At 54.3% G+C, this 19,014-nt stretch overlaps 6 protein-coding genes across 6 annotated transcripts; 4 read left to right on the forward strand and 2 right to left on the reverse strand.

Moving 5' to 3' along the window:
• Positions 1-1,196: 1,196 nt before the first annotated feature.
• Positions 1,197-3,601, forward strand: N656DRAFT_833851 (glutaminyl-tRNA synthetase; the record flags this gene model as incomplete). Its single annotated transcript, XM_064818700.1, has 6 exons — positions 1,197-1,499; positions 1,560-1,639; positions 1,753-2,304; positions 2,373-2,780; positions 2,819-3,251; positions 3,314-3,601. The coding sequence occupies 6 exons, from the start codon at positions 1,197-1,199 to the stop codon at positions 3,392-3,394; spliced, it is 1,857 nt and encodes a 618-aa protein (XP_064675182.1). The 3' UTR covers positions 3,395-3,601.
• Positions 3,602-4,121: 520 nt separating this feature from the next.
• On the reverse strand, positions 4,122-10,156 carry N656DRAFT_744092 (uncharacterized protein). The gene is made up of 2 exons (XM_064812871.1): positions 9,601-10,156; positions 4,122-9,535 (listed from the first exon to the last, which is right to left on the reverse strand). Exons 1-2 carry the CDS (start codon positions 9,833-9,835, stop codon positions 4,500-4,502), a joined length of 5,271 nt encoding a protein of 1,756 aa, XP_064675183.1. The 5' UTR covers positions 9,836-10,156; the 3' UTR covers positions 4,122-4,499.
• A 177-nt stretch (positions 10,157-10,333) lies between these two features.
• On the forward strand, positions 10,334-11,572 carry N656DRAFT_744093 (uncharacterized protein; the record flags this gene model as incomplete). The annotated part of the gene is made up of 1 exon (XM_064812872.1): positions 10,334-11,572. One exon carries the CDS (start codon positions 10,334-10,336, stop codon positions 11,570-11,572), a length of 1,239 nt encoding a protein of 412 aa, XP_064675184.1.
• N656DRAFT_722412 (40S ribosomal protein S9) lies at positions 11,449-12,728 on the reverse strand (the record flags this gene model as incomplete). Its single annotated transcript, XM_064812500.1, has 3 exons — positions 11,449-12,319; positions 12,402-12,500; positions 12,664-12,728. 3 exons carry the CDS (start codon positions 12,726-12,728, stop codon positions 11,908-11,910), a joined length of 576 nt encoding a protein of 191 aa, XP_064675185.1. The 3' UTR covers positions 11,449-11,907.
• A 262-nt stretch (positions 12,729-12,990) lies between these two features.
• Positions 12,991-14,069, forward strand: N656DRAFT_773774 (uncharacterized protein). The gene is made up of 3 exons (XM_064814128.1): positions 12,991-13,131; positions 13,184-13,231; positions 13,358-14,069. Exons 1-3 carry the CDS (start codon positions 13,028-13,030, stop codon positions 13,686-13,688), a joined length of 483 nt encoding a protein of 160 aa, XP_064675186.1. The 5' UTR covers positions 12,991-13,027; the 3' UTR covers positions 13,689-14,069.
• A 526-nt stretch (positions 14,070-14,595) lies between these two features.
• N656DRAFT_744102 (uncharacterized protein) lies at positions 14,596-18,253 on the forward strand. Its single transcript, XM_064812873.1, has 2 exons — positions 14,596-15,300; positions 15,361-18,253. Exons 1-2 carry the CDS (start codon positions 14,819-14,821, stop codon positions 17,783-17,785), a joined length of 2,907 nt encoding a protein of 968 aa, XP_064675187.1. The 5' UTR covers positions 14,596-14,818; the 3' UTR covers positions 17,786-18,253.
• Positions 18,254-19,014: the final 761 nt, after the last annotated feature.

The raw sequence follows: 19,014 nt of genomic DNA on the forward strand, positions 1-19,014 counted from the left end.
CGTGGATGTTGCGTATTGTGCCTCGGGCGGGAAGATTTACGCGAACCCGCAGCGATGTTGTTGTTGACTTTGGACGCTGCACTGCGGTGTTCGTACCCCGTGCAGCGAACTTTAATTGCTGAGGTGTGACGCGCCGAGGCCAGCAAATCACAGGACGAGCCACAACTCCTAGCAAAAATACCGTACCAAAAGGAAAGCAACAAGCACCGCGCCTGCACCTGGTGAGGACGGGCTGCTGCGATCCGAAAAATAATTAGTTTGAAGTCAAAGAAACGAGATGAAAAATCTTGGAGCGACGACAGGGCAAGGACAGAGGAAGGGTCGAATCCAGCAGCGCGGAAGGCAGGAGTCTGCTGGACGTCTCGAGGCGCTTGAGAGGGGCGAACAATTCGGAACGAAGGGGGGCGCAAGGGGTATTTGGGTGTTTGGGGACCCGTCAATTTGCGAATTTTTTCCGCCTAAGGCAGGAATGACGCTCCACCATGCGCGCCAAGCCTCCCAGCTGGTGTCATTCCCCGCTGCTTCCAGGATGCTTCCAGATGAACGGCCAGGCCAGGGTCTCTCGTGAACCTGGTTCGTCCGAAGTCAAAAATAGAGAGAGGGCAGCAACTTCACTTAATAGCGTCTACGGGTATCATGTATCATGATTCAATTGCTGTGCTTGTGACTGTGCTTTTGTACGAGGAACGACACAGTGAAACAATTCCAATTATGTCGTGAAGATCTTGCTGTTGAACCAACATTGGCTGACAGTGTTATTAAGGTAACGTTAAGTAGCTAGCTTTGTTATTGTCGTGTGCTTCACCCAACATTCCATGTCGTCAATGTAAACAACCTGGAACCTAATAAGCTCGGCCAATTTGGACAATGCCAGCCGACCCACGCTTCAATTGCCACGAACCCTGCAAGGACGATTCGAGAAGGAATCCTCTACTACACTAATTAAGTCCACACTTTGAAAGCACATGCCACAGTGAGATGGCCAAACCACGCTGGTCGCTCGTAATCATGTTGTTAATCGGACTGAATGCTGTGCGCCGGTGCAAGTTGTTTGCACTGGCGGGGCAGATTATAATTGCCTTTGTGACTCAATGCCTCGAATTCCAATCTCTGTTTCATGCCACTTGAAGCCACTGATCTGTTAGGTTGGAACCACCATACGTATTCAGCAGCAAGCATCTCGCAGACCGATCATCATGGCGGATACAAATACCGAACAAACCACCAAGCTGCAGCTTGACGAAGAGACTGGCGAAATGGTCTCGAAGAATGAACTCAAAAAGCGGATGCAGAAGCGGGCCAAGAAAGCCGCTACTGCAGCATCGAGGAATGCCCAGCCGACGCCAGCACCAGAATCGACGGGCAGGACCGTTGAGGCCAAAGAGAATCTCGACCAGGATGCCATGTTCAAGCGTGGTTTTCTTGCCGAGGTCTTCAAGCTGCGACTCCCCAAAGAAGTTATCACCCGTTTCCCACCGGAGCCGAATGGGTATCTCCATGTAACTAACTGCCCTGACTCCTTGTATTTGTAGTTGCATGGTAATAACACTCTTGTCTAGCTTGGACACTCAAAGGCCATTGCTATCAACTTCGGGTTTGCAAGATATCATGGCGGCAAGACCGTGAGTCTATCTCTGGCGTGTTTTGAGATAGACATTGCTAACTCCCCTCGTAGATTCTCAGGTATGGAAGTGATCGGTTTCCCAAAAACATGGTAGACTGCATGGCGTCTGTTGACGCTTACCGCCCTAGGTTTGACGATACCAACCCTGACGCCGAGAAGGAGGAGTACTTTGTGGCCATCGAAGAGACAATCCGGTGGCTAGGGTTCACCCCGTACAAGATCACCTATGCCTCGGACTATTTCCAGCGTCTGTATGACGTTGCCGAAGAACTGATAAAGAAGGGGAAGGCGTACGTGTGCCACTGCAATGAAAGCAAGACCAAACTGCAACGCGGCGGCGAGGACGGCTCAACGTCGCGATATCGGTGCGGACATGCAGAACAGGACGTCGAGACCAACCTCAGCAAATTCCGCGGCATGCGAGACGGCGAGTACGCGCCGCAGACGGCTTGGCTCCGCATGAAGCAGGACATTGAGAACCCCAATCCTCAAATGTGGGATATTGCAGCTTACCGGATCCCCAAGAACCAGCAGCCGCACTTTCGGACAGGCACCAAGTGGCGTATATACCCGACCTACGACTTCGCTCACTGCTTGTGCGACAGCTTTGAAGGCATCACGCACAGCTTGTGCACCACCGAGTTCTTTATGTCGAGAGAGAGCTATGAATGGCTCAATCAGTATGTTTTCCGATTAGCTGGGAGGTTGGATGGTGAAGATATGGGCTGACATCTGCTAACATGGCCAGACTCCTGGTGGAATACCAGCCTATGCAGCGCGAGTACGGCCGCTTGAACCTCAAGGGGACGGCCATGAGCAAGAGAGACATAAGAAGCTTGATCGAAAACAACGTCGTCCGCGGCTGGGATGACCCCCGGCTCTACACCCTCAAGGCGATCCGGCGACGCGGCATACCACCGGGCGCACTGCTATCCTTCATCAACGAACTCGGTGTTACCACAGCCAATACTTCCATCGAAATCAAGCGTTTCGAACAGTCGGTTCGGTGCTACCTTGAAAGGACCGTTCCTCGCCTCATGCTCGTTCTCGATCCCCTCCCGGTAATCATAGAAGATGCGGAAGAGCAGGACCTCGACGTCCCCCTTTCCCCCAAAGACTTCAGCATGGGTTCCCGCAAGATCAGGTTGACAAGAAGGTGTACATTGAACGCACCGATTTCCGCGAAATTGACAGCAAAGACTACTTCCGTCTCGCCCCGGGCAAGACCGTAGGGTTTCTGCACATGCCCTTTCCCGTCAAAGCCGTTTCGTTTACAAAGGATGACGTCTCCGGCCTTGTCAAGGAGGTCAGGGCGGTATTCGACAGGTCTGGAGCGAAGCCCAAAACGTACATCCAGTGGGTGTCCGACGGCTCGCCCAGCGCCGAAGTGCGCATCTATACGGCCCTGTTCAACTCAGACCAGCCTGCGTCGGCGCCAGGCGGGTTCATGAACGATATACGGCCAGACAGTGAGACCATCTTCCCGAATGCAGTCATCGATGCCGGCTTCTATGAGGTTCGCCGCCGGGCACCATGGCCCGCGGCGGAGGGCGAGAAGTCGGGCGAGAAGTCGGGCGAGGTCGGACCGGAGAGTGTGCGGTTCCAGGCAATGCGCGTTGGTTACTTCGTATGAGTGTTACCTCTCCTGCCCCCAGCGGTTCGGTATGCTGATGCTCATGTCACTGGCAGGCCCTAGATTCCGACAGCACGGACGACCGGACCATCCTCAATCGTATTGTCCCTTTGAAGGAGGACTCTGGGAAGACCTAGAACCTTTGAACAAAGGGTTGGAGACGGTATGTGAATCCTCATGCCCACTATTATGTACCCCATCGACAAGACAGCGTTATCCCTGACTTGACTTACAGCATAGGTACGGTGGAGCTCCTTCAAAATAGACCAAGAATCGAACATGAAACGGCGGTAATTCCGGAGCTCCACCTCTGCAGGGCAGCCGAACAACAAATTTTACATCAACCTCGGGAACGGAGACTGCCAACGTCAAGGGTCTTTTGGAGTCCAAGTCTACAAATACGTACTTAATAAGCGGACAGAACGATGCTGTAGGGGGACTGACCAATCGGTATCAGCAGTCTCACCGCGGTGTTCTAGCTTAAACCTATCGGGTCTCAGAGGCTTTTCTAGCGATCCAATGCGGCCTGACCTGAATCATGATTGAGGTTGGCGCACTGGGTATCCCGGTGCCCGACGGGCTTATCCTCAATTTCGGTCCTCGCGTTACGAAACACGATGGTGCCACCGCGTACGAAGCAGTGTACTTCGTGTAGCGTTCGAAACCATGACGCGTCCACAGCCAGAGGCCAGACAGGCACAACAGACAGCGCCGCTAGCATTTTGGGACTTTAGGGAAAGGGTTATTCTAGCCTTGCAACGATGAACTTGAAGTGTAAGGCGGGAGATGTTGTGACGAGGACTTGTTTCCCAGTTCCCTTACGGCCGAGTCAATCCAGGAGCAATGAGAAATAGGAACGTGGCACTCAAGGTTAAGTCAACGACTCAGGTGGACGCAGTGACCCGACCTCGTAGACACCCTCGATTGAGCAAGTATCCTTCTCCATACACAACACCGATCGTCGTATCCGTACAAGCCCTCACAACCATCTGTGACAGGATCAGGATGAACAAAGTGTAACAGTTATATCCGTCCGCCCCACAAACACCGGCCATGAAGTGCTATACAACCCATCATTCATGCACTTATCTCATATGCCTCATTCCAATGCTTGAACACACCATACCATCCTGAATGCACACCCGAAACCCCATCCCTATCACGATCACCACCACCAGCCGTCATCATAATCCATAATCCATGACCATCATCATCACAACCTAACATGACCAGGAGTAACAATCACCAATCCAACCGCCCAGGGGCACCTCTCCCACTCCCCCTTCCATCCCCTTTCCCATTGTCAACCCTCCCCGCTAATTTCCTAACAATCGGCTCAACGACCGCCCTCTCAGTCCTGACCAAAGTCCCCTGCTTCACACGCGTGTAAAACACAGGACAGTCCTTGCTGTCGCAGGGCACTTCCTCAAGCGGCGCCAGCCCGGCACAAGTCTGGCACACCTTCATGACATCAGCATACCTACGCCGCTCGGCGTTGAGCCTCGCTTGGAGCAACACCATGGTCGCGGGCGCGTCGGCGGCGCAGCGTCCGCAGATGGGGAGCCTCTCCCCATTGTTGTTGTTGTCGTCCGACTTGGCCATCTTGACGCCGCAGGCTATGCATGACGTGGAGTTCATGAACCACTCGAGCGTTTTCTTGCTGTTGCCGTTTCCGTTTCCGTTGTTGATGTTCTCGGCGGCAGCGTTGTTGCCAAGCGCTGCTGCGGACAAACCGCCGGTGGTGGTGTCCAGGCGGCGGATGTGTTGGACCTTGGGCAGCTCGTCGTACCATGCGCGGACGTTGGCGCCCACGAGGTTGAAGATGCGCTCAAGCGGGGGGATGATGTTCTTGGAAATGTAGTACTCAGCGTCGAGGGACGCGTGCGGACTATTGAGCAGGTCGTCTGGGGCGACGCACCGGTCGATTAGCCGCGCCCCTGGCGCGCCCGAGATGACCACGTATGGCACACGCTCACCGTACTGCGGCTCGGCCCGGGCGTCTTCAAGCATGCGCTTCGTGCTGATGAGGGCCCCGGCCGGTCCTGGGCCTTTGTTGCTGTACGTGCCGAGTTTGACCTCCCTTGCGAAGCAAAAGTCCTGCACCGAGACCAAACCGCGCATGATTTTTGAACACTGGGACTGAAAGTACTGTTTAACTTGGCTGAGGTCAGCCGTCTCGAACAGGATCTTGAGCGCCTTCTCCTCAATCTTCTGTTCTGCCGGCGTGCCGTCACGCCGGACTGTTTCAATGCCCTTGGCGTCGAACTCGGGCACCGTCTGGTCTCGGCTTTCGTACTTGTAACCGACGTAGCGCTTCTTGGCAAGGAGAACGCATGGGTGGTACACCTTCTCGAACTTGAGCTTCACTGGACGTGGATTCATGTCGGTAATCTCCTTGGCAATCTCGGCACCGATTTCAAAGGCCTGCTCGCGTGTCCGCCCCTTGAGGTAAACAAACAGACTGTCGGTGTCGCCATAAACAACCTCAGCACCCCACCGCTCGACGGAGTGTATGTAGGCAATGGCTCGTTCGAGTGTCTCGCGGCCGGTCTGCACGATGCTGTCGGCGATCTCGGAGCAGGGCATTCTGCCAGAGAAGGAGGCCGACGTGTACCCGTAGGTGACATTGGCCAGCAGCTTCAGCGCGAGCTGCCGATTGTTGAGAACCTTTTGCAGGGTTCGATCGTCTTTGTCCTGCTTCATGCCGCTCTTGACCATGACTCGCGTTTCGAGAATTTCGGTCAGCATCTTCGCAAGGAGCGACTTTCGGATCTCAGCCTTTGCATACATCATTCCGTTCGGGGCGATGTTGATATGGTCCTTTAGGAGCCGTAGTAAACCCTCTCTTCTCTTGTATTCGGTGAAGCCCATCTTGTTCGTTCCCCGCCAGTTGACAATGCGTCCAAGGAATGTCGAATAGCAGTAGTTGTATGCAATCATGACGCTGGGGTACAGACTTTGAAAGTCCAAGACCAGTAAGGGGCTAGGATAAAATGCACTCTGTGGTTCCATCACCAGAGGAAGGCACTCCAAGGCATTCTGCGCACCGACCTGCTTCCTGCTGGGTGAGACTAGAAGAAAATTCTCAGGTTTCGCAATCCGGAACATGATCGACTCGACCTTGAACTGAGAACCTCTGGAAAAGACCGAGAAGAAATCCACGCCTAAAAGCCTCGCTTGCTCGCTTGTTCGGGGGATAAGCTCGTTGGCTTCCAGTATTTCAATGTCCATGCGCGTTCTTTTGAGGTAGTAGCGGAGCACTTTGCCGAGATCTCTCGGCCGTCCGCTCGTATACCAGTCCGTCAAGGTCCGCCAGGAGTAATGCGGTATACGGCGGTGGAGGAGATGCCACACGACGTTCTCCATAGTGTACTGGAGCAGGTTGAGTTCACCTCGCATAGCTCTCCATATATTGATCATGTGTCTGCCAGTCACTTGGATCATGGACGTCGTATTGAAGCCCCATCGGTCGTCTTCCCTGCCAAACTTGCCACTAGACGCCATCTTGACGCGAGAGAACTCGTTGCACAGGTTGTATTCATATTTGCGCATTGCGCGCTCAATGAGGTAACCCCAGGAGCTGCCGTGGACCTCATATCCCGTGAGGATATCTGGATCATGAGCCCGCACGATCTCCACCATTCTGACCATGACGTCAAGCTCGGAGGACTCTTCCACTACCTCGACAGTCGTCTGTTTGCGGATCTTCTCAGCGAGTGAGCCGTCCCTGGAAAGAACGATGATTCCAGACATGGTACTGTCTGGGACTTGGCTGCCGTAGAGATACAGCTCGTCAGATCTCAGACACCAAAATATGCATTGAACCTCATCTTCTTCAGGGTTTGGAACCAGTTTCCCTCTGCTATTGACGTGAACCTCGAGACTCATGGTGCTCATATACTGGGCCTCGTGCTGGATGCTAGTAGACTTTTGTCTTTGTGAATACTTGAAGCCATGAGCGTTCTTTGGTGTTGCCCCGACGATCTGAGAGAGTTCAGGCTTTCCCAGTTGAGTCAAAGGCTGGGGCCGGGTGCAGCTAAGTCCCCGCTGGTTTCTTCTCTTCTTCTTCTCAGCCCACCACCCCTTTACTTCCGCAAGCGTAGGAGGCGGCTCAGCTATTTCCCAGCTTCTCAAAGTGCACCGACTCTGTTGCTTCCGATAGGCCAACTCCATCTCGGCTAGATCGGGGCCTGATTCCGGTTTTACACCGAACGTAGCCGGAGACTGGCCGGTTGGGTCGAATACTGGCAGATATGGTATGGTATTGCCATCTAATCGGTATTCCCTGCCTGCATACTCCCGTGGCCGTGGCGGTACATCGTTGTCATTGCTGTAAAAGGCGTCCTGATAGATAACATCAGGTAAACCATAGGACTGCATTGTCGAGCATACCTCTGTTGCGGAGGGCGGTCCGTTGCCGATGAAGAACATGGTGGTCGAGCCAGTCCACAAGAGTTGCGGCCTCGACGGTACGACAGGTGACTCGTGGGGAGATCGCGATATCCCAATTGAAGGATCCTCGGGGCTATTTTCCTGAACTGATACCAGGGGCCCGAAAGATACATGTTTCTTTGTTGCCGCATCGTCGCTCTGCTGTGAGGTACCTTGGCTGAGCCGCAGGACTGTGTCTGGGTCGTGAGGATCTTTGACCACTGGGAAATTGAGCTTCTTGTTCCCAAGCGGTTTCCCTGAGCTTCCTTTCAGAGTAGACCTGCTCGGCTGAGACGGCCGAGACAGCTTGAACGGCGTGCCATCTCGTCCCTCGGGCTTCGGCCCACCCAATGCTTGAGATTCTTCACATGTAGGGATAGCATTGCCACAAGAAGATGGCTCAGCTGCTTCCAGGTCGTCAACCTTCAATCGCTTGGGTGGTTCGCAATCTTCTAAGTCCGAGGGACGGTGTTTTCGATCACCCAGTCTAGCCGTGTCCGATGTCTCGAGGTTGTCGTCCCTGCCGGTCAACTCCAGCTTCACCGCCTCAGCAACAAGCTCACTAGATAACGGAATACATGGGCGCTTCCCGGAACGCAGTCCGCTAATATTGAAACCACCGCTCAAGCCGCTAACGCTCCTCTTCAGATCCGCAACAACCCCCGGCTGTTGACCGTCTGATGCCTTGGCAGATTCATGAGCTTTAGCGGCATGCACGCCGTCATGTCCTGCGGAAACAGTTCCATGACTTGCAAAACCCTTATGCTGGTCCAACACCGCAGCTCCTTCAGCATGCTGTTCCTCCTCCGCGATGTCTTCATCCGAGTCCTCGTCCAAAAGGGGTTGGTTATCATCTTGGGCGACTTCAAGCTCACGGATCCCCTTTTCATCAACTTGAATGCTGCTGGTCACTTCTGGATGCCGTTGAAGCAGCTTTTGTTCGATACCCAGAGCAGGCAGAAGATTCTGTGGAAACAAGTCCTCAACGGACTGGATTGCTGTCTGGACGGTTTCCTCAAATGGGTGAGGTTCGATGTAGTTGGTGAAATCGAGCTGGTTATGATCCTGTCCGCTTTCCATTTCGATCAGTTGATCAATTTGTTGGCGGTATTCGTCTTCGTGAATCCAACCCGGCGGTTGGGAATGGCGAGGATCCGCAGACATGGAAACCAAAGCCTCAGGAGGAAAGGGGCTGCCGCCGGGTTTCAATCTGCCCATCAGCTTCTTTCTACGTCTTGTCTCATCCGCCCATAGACCAGCCATGCTGTGTACGAGCTTCATACCAGTTGGGATAGGATGCTCCCGTTCGATAAAATCGTGGTGGAGGCGTCGTTCCTTCACAGCTTTGCGATTGAGGATATCCTGAACGCAGATATCAACCTCGATAGAGCAGTGGCTGGCGCGGGGAAGGCTATGGTCGTCGGTGATAAGGCCTGGTGGGATAGTGTTGCTGTCCCAGAGAAGCGGGGGATCCTCGGGGGCTGCAGGGTCTGGGACGGGGCCGCGAAATCTGACTTTTGCAGCGTCAATGTAGTCACAGCCGTACAAGTTATAGTCGGTCATGAACTGCAGGAGATACTGCAAGTGGGCCTCGTAGGGCTGGAATTTGCGGCCCATGATGAGGCCCTGCTGGAGGATATCGGCCAGGCGGGTCATGACGACTGGATTTAGCATGTAGATCTTCAAGTAGAACCGGTACCCAACGTAGAAGCCATAGAACGGCACGCCCTTGACAAGGGTGATGCGGGCAACAAAGCTTCGCTGCTCGCGTGGCTTGTCGTCCCTACGGTAACTGACAGCGAGGGCACTATCAATGGACAGGTGCAACCTGAGAATGTACTCGGAGACTGCATTACGGGTAAGCTGAGTCCCCAAGATGGCGATAAAGAAGGAAAAGGGAAAAAAGTCCCACCTGTAGCCTTGTCCAATGGTCCTCGATATTCGACATAGAGGTAGGGGAAGGCGCCATGGACGTGAGCGCACACCTTTTGGCCCGTTTCAGTCGATCCAAACACGCGAATGACGGGGACCTTGGGCTGCTTTGCAAGCTGCGAAAAGCGAAAGTCCCGTCGCAGCGGAGGGTCATATTGGGTTGGCGTGGCTTGGTAGTGGTCGATGCAATTCAGTCGGACGCGGAACACCTCCATCTTGAGCGTCGTGTCGAGTTTTGGCGAGGATGATCATCTTTGAAGCATCCAAGAGACATTCATTATCTGGGAGATCAATATGGTGGACGACCTTCGGTTCTTTATTTTTCTGCCTTATTGCTTCCAGCGATCCGGTACATGACGCGCTTAGAACTGCAGTGTCGTGACCACTCGCGTCGCACCGAAGAGTCTAAGTCGCCAAATCACGTGAATTCTCACCGGAAAGATCCAGGCAGAAGGCCAAAAAATTACCAAGCATCTGAAGGTGGCATCAGGTTGCAATTTGAAATGAAGCCAGTGAGAATAGGTTGTCAAGAAGATAGGGAGGTTGCCTGCTCCCAACGTGAAGCACTTCAAGACGCTGTTGGTGGAGGTTAGGGTTGAGTGTGGGTTCTTTAACCTTTGCCAATGCGCCTTCTCGACCGTCTCCGGCCCAGACTTCGCCCCTTCATCAGCAACACATCCCGCAGGCTTCGCCGGTCAAGAAGCATGCCAGCAATGCCTCCCCCAAAACGGCCAGAACCAGCATCGACCGCTGCAGCAGCCAGCACAGATAGCGGGTCGGGTGCTGGCGCCGCGCGAAAAGAAGACAACATCTACATTCCCTCGTACATCAGTAAACAGCCCTTCTATGTCAGCGGCCTTGACGACCATGACGATTCACTCAAGCATCAACGCGCCCGCGCAGCTCAAGAGGAGGAGAAATACATTCTTGACAAGGGTGGTAAAAAGACTGGACCTGCGCGAACAAAATGGGTCAAGGGCGCCTGTGAGAATTGCGGCGCCATGGGTCACAAGAAGAAGGACTGTCTCGAGCGCCCGCGTAAAGTCGGCGCCAAGTTCACGGGCAAGGACATTCAGGCCGATCGGACCGTGCGGGACGTGAACTTGGGCTATGAGGCGAAACGCGATATTTGGGCAGCATACGACCCGAAGCAGTATCAGGAGGTGGTGGAGGAGTATAACCTAATCGAGGAGGCGCGCAGAAAACTGCTGGGTGACAAGGGGGACAAGAAGGAGGAGGAAGATGTCTACGAGGGAGGATTCAAGTACGCCGAGGAGTCAGAGATGGGCAGGGATAGGTCGGTAAAACAGTCGATGAGAATACGTGAGGACACGGCCAAGTACCTGCTTAACCTCGACTCCGACTCGGCCAAGTACAACCCCAAGAAGCGCGCCCTTGTCGATGGTGGTGCCATAGGCGACAAGTCTGCCCAGCTGTTCGCCGAAGAGAGCTTCCTCCGAGCGTCGGGCGAAGCGGCCGAGTTTGAGAAAGCGCAGCGGTACGCCTGGGAGAAGCAAGAGAAGACAGGCGATACGACTATGCATCTCCAGGCCAACCCGACTATGGGAGAGATTTTGCGGAAGAAGGAGAATGAAGAAAGGGAGGCCAAACGGAGGAAACGAGCCGAGATACTCGCCAGCCAGTATGGCGAGCAACCCACCGTGCCCGAAGCGTTGAAGGCGGCCATCACCGAGTCCGAGACCTTCGTCGAGTACGACGAGGCCGGCCTCATCAAAGGAGCCCCAAGGAAGGCCGCAAAGTCAAAGTATCCCGAAGATGTCTTCATCAACAACCACACTTCGGTCTGGGGAAGTTGGTGGTCAGACTTCAAATGGGGCTATGCATGTTGCCATTCCTTCGTGAAAAATAGTTACTGTACAGGAGAGATGGGGAAGCAAGCCAGCAAGGAGGCTGATTCGTGGGATAAATGGGGGACTCGAGATGGCTCATGATAATGATACCCCTGAATCACGGTTTTCCAGTCCACTCGCATTTTCGGCTCTAGGTGTGCCAATTCTGGATTTACCACTGTGATATGCCACCAATTCGACGATTGCAGACGCCTGACGCACAGAGAGGGACTGGCCGGTCATGGAAGAGGGTATTCGGCGTCTCGATGATTGGTAACCTGCAGGCTGTATCGTACGTGCAAATCTCGATGCATTCCACTCCCTGCTTATAAACGCCATAAGAGCATAACGCAGAGGTCACAAGTCCCAGCCCAGACCAGTTTTCGCAGCCCATCCCATGCAGTCCCAACCATTCCCAGAATAGAAATCGCCCGAATTTACTCCTCATCCTCCTCATCACCGCCATCCTCGCCCTTCTCAGCGGCCTTAGCCTTCTTTCTCCGGACACGGCCGGGGCGGCCACCACCGAACGGTGACGAGAGCGCAAAGTCGATGTGCTTCTGCGAGTCAAGACGGACGATGAAGGAGGGAACGTTAACGATCTGCTTGCCGACGCGAATGTGGCGCTGGCGGATCAGGACACGGGCGTGGTGAATCGACTTGGCGAGGCCGAGCTTGTAGACGAGAGTCTGGAGGCGGCGCTCCAAGAAGTCTTCAGCCTTCAGGGCCAAGACGTAATCGAGCTTCATGCGGGACTCGTCCAGCACACCGACGCGAACGAGACGGCGAATGAGGGCATTGCCTTCGAAGAGACGCTTGGGGTCCTTCTCGTCGAGCGTGAGAAGTTCACTTGTAAAAGTAAATCAGCATCCGGAACGTGATTTTCCTGTTATTGAGCTTTAACTCCGTCTCACTGGAGGTTCTCACTTACCGAGCAGCACGACGGATCTTGGACAGGGTGAGGAGCACACGCCAAACCTCACGCTTGTTCCGAAGACCATACTCGCCAACGAGCTTCAACTCGGAGTCCCTGGGGTTCCGAAAGTCAGTCCATGATCACTATCGACGTAAGCAGAGACAAGCTCCTGCTCAGTGGCCGGTGACGATTGCAAGCATGCGAGCAACTGCATCGGCAACAGGCTGCTGCGCAGAGGCTGCAATTGAGGAGGTATAGAAACTTGAATCAAACGCACAATCGAGCGGCCTCGAAGGGACGACGCGGGACTTTAGCGGTCTTGGAGTAGGAACGCGGCGCCATCTTGTCGTTGAGGCTATCTAGAGGTTGGTCGTCGATCAGAAATTCAGAGTAAAAGTTGCGACTTCTTTGGTCGACAAAATAGAGGTACGAAGTGGGATTTGTGGTGGTCCGTGCATGGCCGCCCCTCGCTTGCCCTAACGGAGAGCTGGTGGGCCCATGCGCAGCGCCCTGCTTAGTCACCCAACGCGAAATCCCGACTTGGAATTGCATTCACACAAAAAAATCCCTAACTTTCGCAGCCCACAGCATCACCGACTTCGACATCTCGATCCCCGCCGACAACCCCGAAAACTGGCAAGATGGGTCACGCTGCAGGTCTCCGGGCTGGTACGAGATATGCCTTCTCTCGGAATTTCCGGGAGAAGGGTATGATTAGGCTCTCAACCTACCTCAGGCAATACAAGTATGTTGGCGCATTTGGGTGGATGCAGTGTTCGGTCGCTAATTGGCGGCAGGGTTGGCGATATCGTCGACATCAAGGTCAACGGTGCTGTCCAGAAGGGGTAAGCAAAAGCATGGTTCTCTGCGCAATTGAGGGGGATGGACCGGAGAATAGATGGGTTGTTGCAGCGGCGGCGGCTTTGCATGGTCGCAGTATCGAGCTCGACGCTGACTCCATACACCAACAGTATGGCCCACAAGGTCTACCACGGCAAGACGGGCGTCATCTACAACGTCACCAAGTCGGCAGTCGGCATCATCATCTACAAGAAGGTCAAGCACCGCTACATCGAGAAGCGCATCAACGTCCGGATCGAGCACATCCAGCCGTCGCGGTCACGGGAGGGGTTCCTGCGCCGGGTCAAGGAGAACGCTGAGCTCAAGAAGAAGGCCAAGGCCGAGGGCACGCCCGTGCAGCTAAAGAGACAACCCGCCATGCCCCGCGAGGCGCGGACAATTTCGGTTGTCGACAACAAGCCCGAGACGGTGGCGCCCGTTGCCTACGAGACTACGATTTGAGGATATTCTAGGCATGGGGCTGGGGTTTTCGGGGTTAGATATGGCTTGCTTCTTTCTCTGTGCATGGGGTTCATCGCGTTCGGCACGGCAAGGTATTTCCTGCATGAATTATTGGTCTGGGATGCGGGAGTGCTCATAGGAACGAATACCAATGGCATGACCATACAGCGGCTCACAATACCTCGTCCATCCGGCATGGTGCATCCGGATGCCCAACCAGGGTCCGTGAGCCCGACGCCTCTCTTGGGAGGTGTGTTGATGCTAGGTATCTGGAGCAGGTATCGTTCTTGTGCCTCGGACGAGGACCACGGGCTTGCTTCGACATAGTGGGTGGGATCCGTGGCTATAGTGTAGAAGCCACAGACAAAAGCAACTTCGATGAAGCTCATTGGACTGCGAACATGTCATCGATGGGAAAGTTGTTGCACCATGGATTGCGCCAGCTGCTACGGAGGACTCCTGCCCAACCCAATCACTGAGTTCTCGGCAGCCACATTCAGGGTGAAACATCTGGAGTGCCTAGTGGACTCAACACCTTGCGTTCATCTAGTATGCCACCGAGAATTGCAACAGGAATGCAGTATCAAAGTGCATGTATGTACGATACCTAGGTACCTAGGTAGGTACAGCTCCAGTAAGCTGGCAGCCCTGCAGGCATTTGTTCCCGGGCGTCCCGCGCCAGTAGCCTCAACGTTAAAATAACTGCACCGTGCCTGCAAAAATACAGCATTGGAGCTTCAGTTGAGCTCATTCAAGTTTTCAACCGGGCAGTTCAATGCACTGCAGTGCTGTGTCAGTGGCGTTTCGCACAGTGCGGGGAAACAACTCAACCTGAACCTTGTTGAGCTCGGAAGTGGCTGATGTAATAAGCTGCCCGCGCCGTCCGGTTTAGGTTGTCTGTCATCAATGGTGCGACTCGGTTGGTAGGTAGCTGAGATGGTTCGTTCCGAACCTCGTGTTTATTAATGGTCTTTCCTTCTTTTGCCCGGTGCACAGCTAGTACGAAGTATTGGAAGCTCTATTGCTGCTGCGTGGCTCAATGATTTCTCGAACTCGTGCTCGGCTGGGCAGGTAGCAGAGCCACCTCTGCTACTTAGTGTCCGCGATTCCGAATCGTTAGCATCATCGCCATGGGTTGGACTTGGACTGCCTTCCTGCTGACCTACCTCCTCGGAGGCATTACATTCATCCCGCTGCTTGTTGCAGTCGTCTTCGCCCATGCCTACTACACCCTCCCCTACCGTGAGGATGGCAGCGCAGCGCAAGCCTCGGCAAACGATCACGACCTGATCCAGCCAGGCGACGACCTTGATCCTCTCAAGGCGGCACAGAAGGATGGCGCCAGAGCAAGGGCACTTCACCATGACTCCGACGTTGCGGCCGGCTATTTTGCCGTCTGTCGCGAGTACACGCCCATGGGAATCAACGCTAAGCCCATTGAACGGTCAACTCCCGTCGGGTCCGCCACGGTAGCCGCGCCTAGCCCAAGTGTCTATCAGACCATGTACCGCAGCATCTTTGATCGGAGAGCCGGTCCCGGTCCGTTAGACAACAAGAATGGCGTCAGTCAACGCCCGAAGAAGGCTGGAAACGTCTTCTACGTGGTGCTTAGGTATGCAATGCAATGCGCTGCAGGCCCTTGGCAGCTTGGTCTTACTGACAGTCCCTGTAGACACGGACATTTGATGCTTTTTGACGATGACGAGCAGCTGGAAGTGCGCCACGTCGTATCTCTCGCGCATCACGATATCAGCATATACTCGGGGGAGCCTGTCACGCCAGAGGGAGAGCTATGGATCAAACGCAATGCCATCTGCCTCTCACGGCGGACTGACGGACCGGAGTTAGGTCCAGACAGTCAAGTCTCCAAGCCATTCTACCTGTTCTCCGAAAACTGCTCTGCCAAGGAAGACTTCTACTTTGCCCTGCTGCGGAATCAAGAGCAGACGTTTGCCGCAGAGAACAGGGCGCCGACGCCCATCCAATTTGACGTCAAGAACATTATTTCGCTAGTTCAGAAACTCCATTCATCCGAGGAGCATATGCAGACCAGGTGGTTAAATGCCGTGATTGGAAGACTGTTCCTGGGTGTCTACAAAACCAAGGACATTGAGAACTTCATCCGGGCAAAGCTCACAAAGAAGATTTCACGAGTAAAGCGTCCATCCTTCCTGTCCAACATAGCCATCAAAGCCATCGACACGGGCGATTCAGCACCATACATCACAAACCCTCGCCTCAAGGACCTGACGGTCGAGGGAGAGTGCGGGCTCGAGGCTGACATCCGTTACACCGGCAATTTCAGGCTTGAGGTGGCAGCAACCGTTCGCATAGACTTGGGGTCTCGTTTCAAAGCCCGCGAGGTAAACATAGTTCTGGCTGTCGTATTGCGGAAGTTGGAAGGGCACGCTCTATTCAAAATCAAACCTCCACCCAGCAACCGCATCTGGTTCTCCTTCCAGCAGGCGCCAAAGATGGAGATGACAATTGAGCCCATTGTCAGCTCCCGGCAGATCACCTATACCGTCATACTCCGCCAGATAGAAAGTCGGATCAAAGAGGTGGTTGCAGAAACGCTCGTTCTACCGTTCTGGGACGACACACCTTTCTTCAGCACCGAGCACAAAAAGTGGAGGGGCGGGATCTTCCACGATGATACAGTGCAGCCATATACCGACCTCGAGTCCTCTGCCGCGCAAATGGGGGACCTGGCCGAGGTGGAACGCCTTGAAGAGAGTCATGGAATCCAAGAACCCGAGCTACCGGCCATGGAAAAGAGCCAAAGCGTGCCCGTTCTCGAGAAGAAACCTTCGATTACCCTCTTTGGGAGGATGTCGAGCAAGAGCAAGACTGACTTGGCATCTTCTCTCTCGGCGTCCCCTTCGGCGTCCTCAACAAGTATCGAGGTCAAGAGCGAGCCGCAGAAAGAGGTGAAGAGTGAACCTAAAGGCGAATCCAAGAGCGAGCCAGTTTCGCCTCCTCCGATATTCTCGCATTCGATTGCCCAACCCTCGTCCCCTACAGTCGGTACCATCGCTACGCATGCGGACCACTTTAAGCCATCCTCTCCACCCACTGGGAGCCCCGCGGCATCAGCAATGGCGACTCTATCGGCGAAGTCTCACCCCCCGTCCCCAGCTCAAAGTGCCAACTTGAACGCCTTTAAGCCCTATGTGACGTCCAAGTCCTCCAAAACAGACAGCCACTCCTCAGCATCATCCCAGGAGGCCACGGATCCGGATAAAAACAGAGACAAGACACCGCAAGCCCGACGGAACACTGCCTCATCTACAGGAAGTCACCACAGTGACAGTGGCTCGTCACTGTCTGCAGGAGACTTGGCCCACAGCCAGCCGAGTTCTGTCACAAGGGGCTTCTTTGGCCGCCGTGGGACAGCGTCCTCAATATCGTCTGCGTCAGAACCTGGCACCAATAATAACGAGTCGCAGAAGAGGACTGCTCTAGCTGCCGTGACCAACGCGGCTGCATCTGCAAAGCGGTGGGGACTGAATGCCTTCCAGCGGCGGCTTAACGATGGAGCAGCCGCAAATTACAGCAAGCCTACACATAGTACGTCGTCACTTGACCTCAACCAGCCAATGGGGCGCGGGCAGCCGCTGCCACCACCCGGCGTACCTCTCCCGATGCCGGACAAGAAGACCGCGACCGCACCGATTCAGGTACCAAGGCGAAAACCAGTACCTCCACCGCCGATGGAAGAGCACAACGAATCCGCAAGTCAGAACAGCGAGCAACACCCATTGCCACCCCCTCTCCCCAAGAGACGCCACTATCATGGCGAGCAGGCGGATGATGGGGATGGCATGCTCGTGGTCGCCGCACCTGCCGATTCCGAACCGACAACTCCGCTAAGCGCCTCGCATGGCCCGTCATATATGCAACCGTGGGTGGAAGACGTTGAGAATTCTGATGATATTGCTCTACCAACAGCTGTAGGGGAGCCGGGATCCGAGCCATCGTCACTGACGATGGCAACCGCAGCGGTTCCATCAGATGATCCGGTTGGACCTCTGCCCAACGATGATGAGGAAGACTACTCCGCTTGGATGGATAATACATTGACCGAGGAAACATGACTCCACAAAGCCTAGGCCTGTTGGAGGATTTGGATTGTGTACGATGCATACTGGTTAGCGGATTATGGTTCTTGGCGTGGCGTTCGGACTTGGGCCCGGGAAGACTTCTCAGCACACTGGTTGGGGCTCTCTATACGATTATAGGGACACGGCGCTTTGGAGGACATAATGGGAGCAGGTTGGCCCTTCCGACCATGAATATAAGAGTCAATGGAACAAGTCACTATCTCTGCTGAGAGCCGTGAATTTCAGGTTTGGTGCCCAGGTGAGAGCGGCCAAGTGGATCTAGACGGGAGGGATGCCGCAGGGGCTGTAAGGTAGCCCAACAACAGCCGTTATTCCATTCAACACAGCATATGTCTTGCATTACCAGAGATTGGTCGAAAACCTATGGTTCCCCCCTCGCCAGGTTCGACCCGGTCTCCGGATCTTGCCCTGCCCCCCAAACCACATATTGATTTCAAGGGCACCGGCGATCGACAGACAGTTCTTTCAATTTCCATGTTAATATGACAGAGGCTCCGAGCCTAGCGGCCACCCTATCGTACCCCTGAGTCGTTCCCCAGAGAAGTGCAGCGTCCTGGACATATCTGCGGCCTTTCCCGTGAAGCTCCTGACTGCCACTCGTAGCATTCGCATAAATAAACGGCTCTTCATCCCTTGATCCTTCATGACTTGGACTTGCAAGCTTGCTCTGCCCGCTTTTTCCGCAAACTTCACCTTCCACTCTCCGGGTTCCATTCCACTTGCCCATTACGGGCGTCCAAGGGAGAAAACCCAAAAAGGCTATTTTGATCCTAAAATCAAGTCTTGATGTCTTAAATTAGCTGTGTCTCAATTTCCATCAAACGGTTGTGCAAATGCTGTTCCCACACCTCAGGCTAAAAGGAGGCTGAAGGCGGAAATAAATGGACGTCATGCCTTGAACTATAGCCATCTGAATGGCTCGCCAGGCCCAGCGAACTTAATAACTGAGTTATGAATTATGGGCCATTGCGGGATGCCAACCCGGAGCGGGCGTGTGTGGCTTGCATAAGTACGGTATGTTAGTAGGCGGGTGCTGTCAGGTACATACAGTACTTATCCCGATGGCTGCTACATGATATCATATCGGAGAGCAATCAGCCTCCTCCAAATGATGCATGCATGATCCTGCGGAGGACAGAACCGCTCCAACAAAAGTTCCCCTCGGGTAGACTGGACATAGGGCCCGTATCCAAGCCGAGCCT

The sequence above is a fragment of the Canariomyces notabilis genome (assembly GCF_033297395.1).
Source record: "Canariomyces notabilis strain CBS 508.74 unplaced genomic scaffold N656scaffold_1, whole genome shotgun sequence".
In the NCBI taxonomy this organism is placed as follows: domain Eukaryota; kingdom Fungi; phylum Ascomycota; class Sordariomycetes; order Sordariales; family Chaetomiaceae; genus Canariomyces; species Canariomyces notabilis.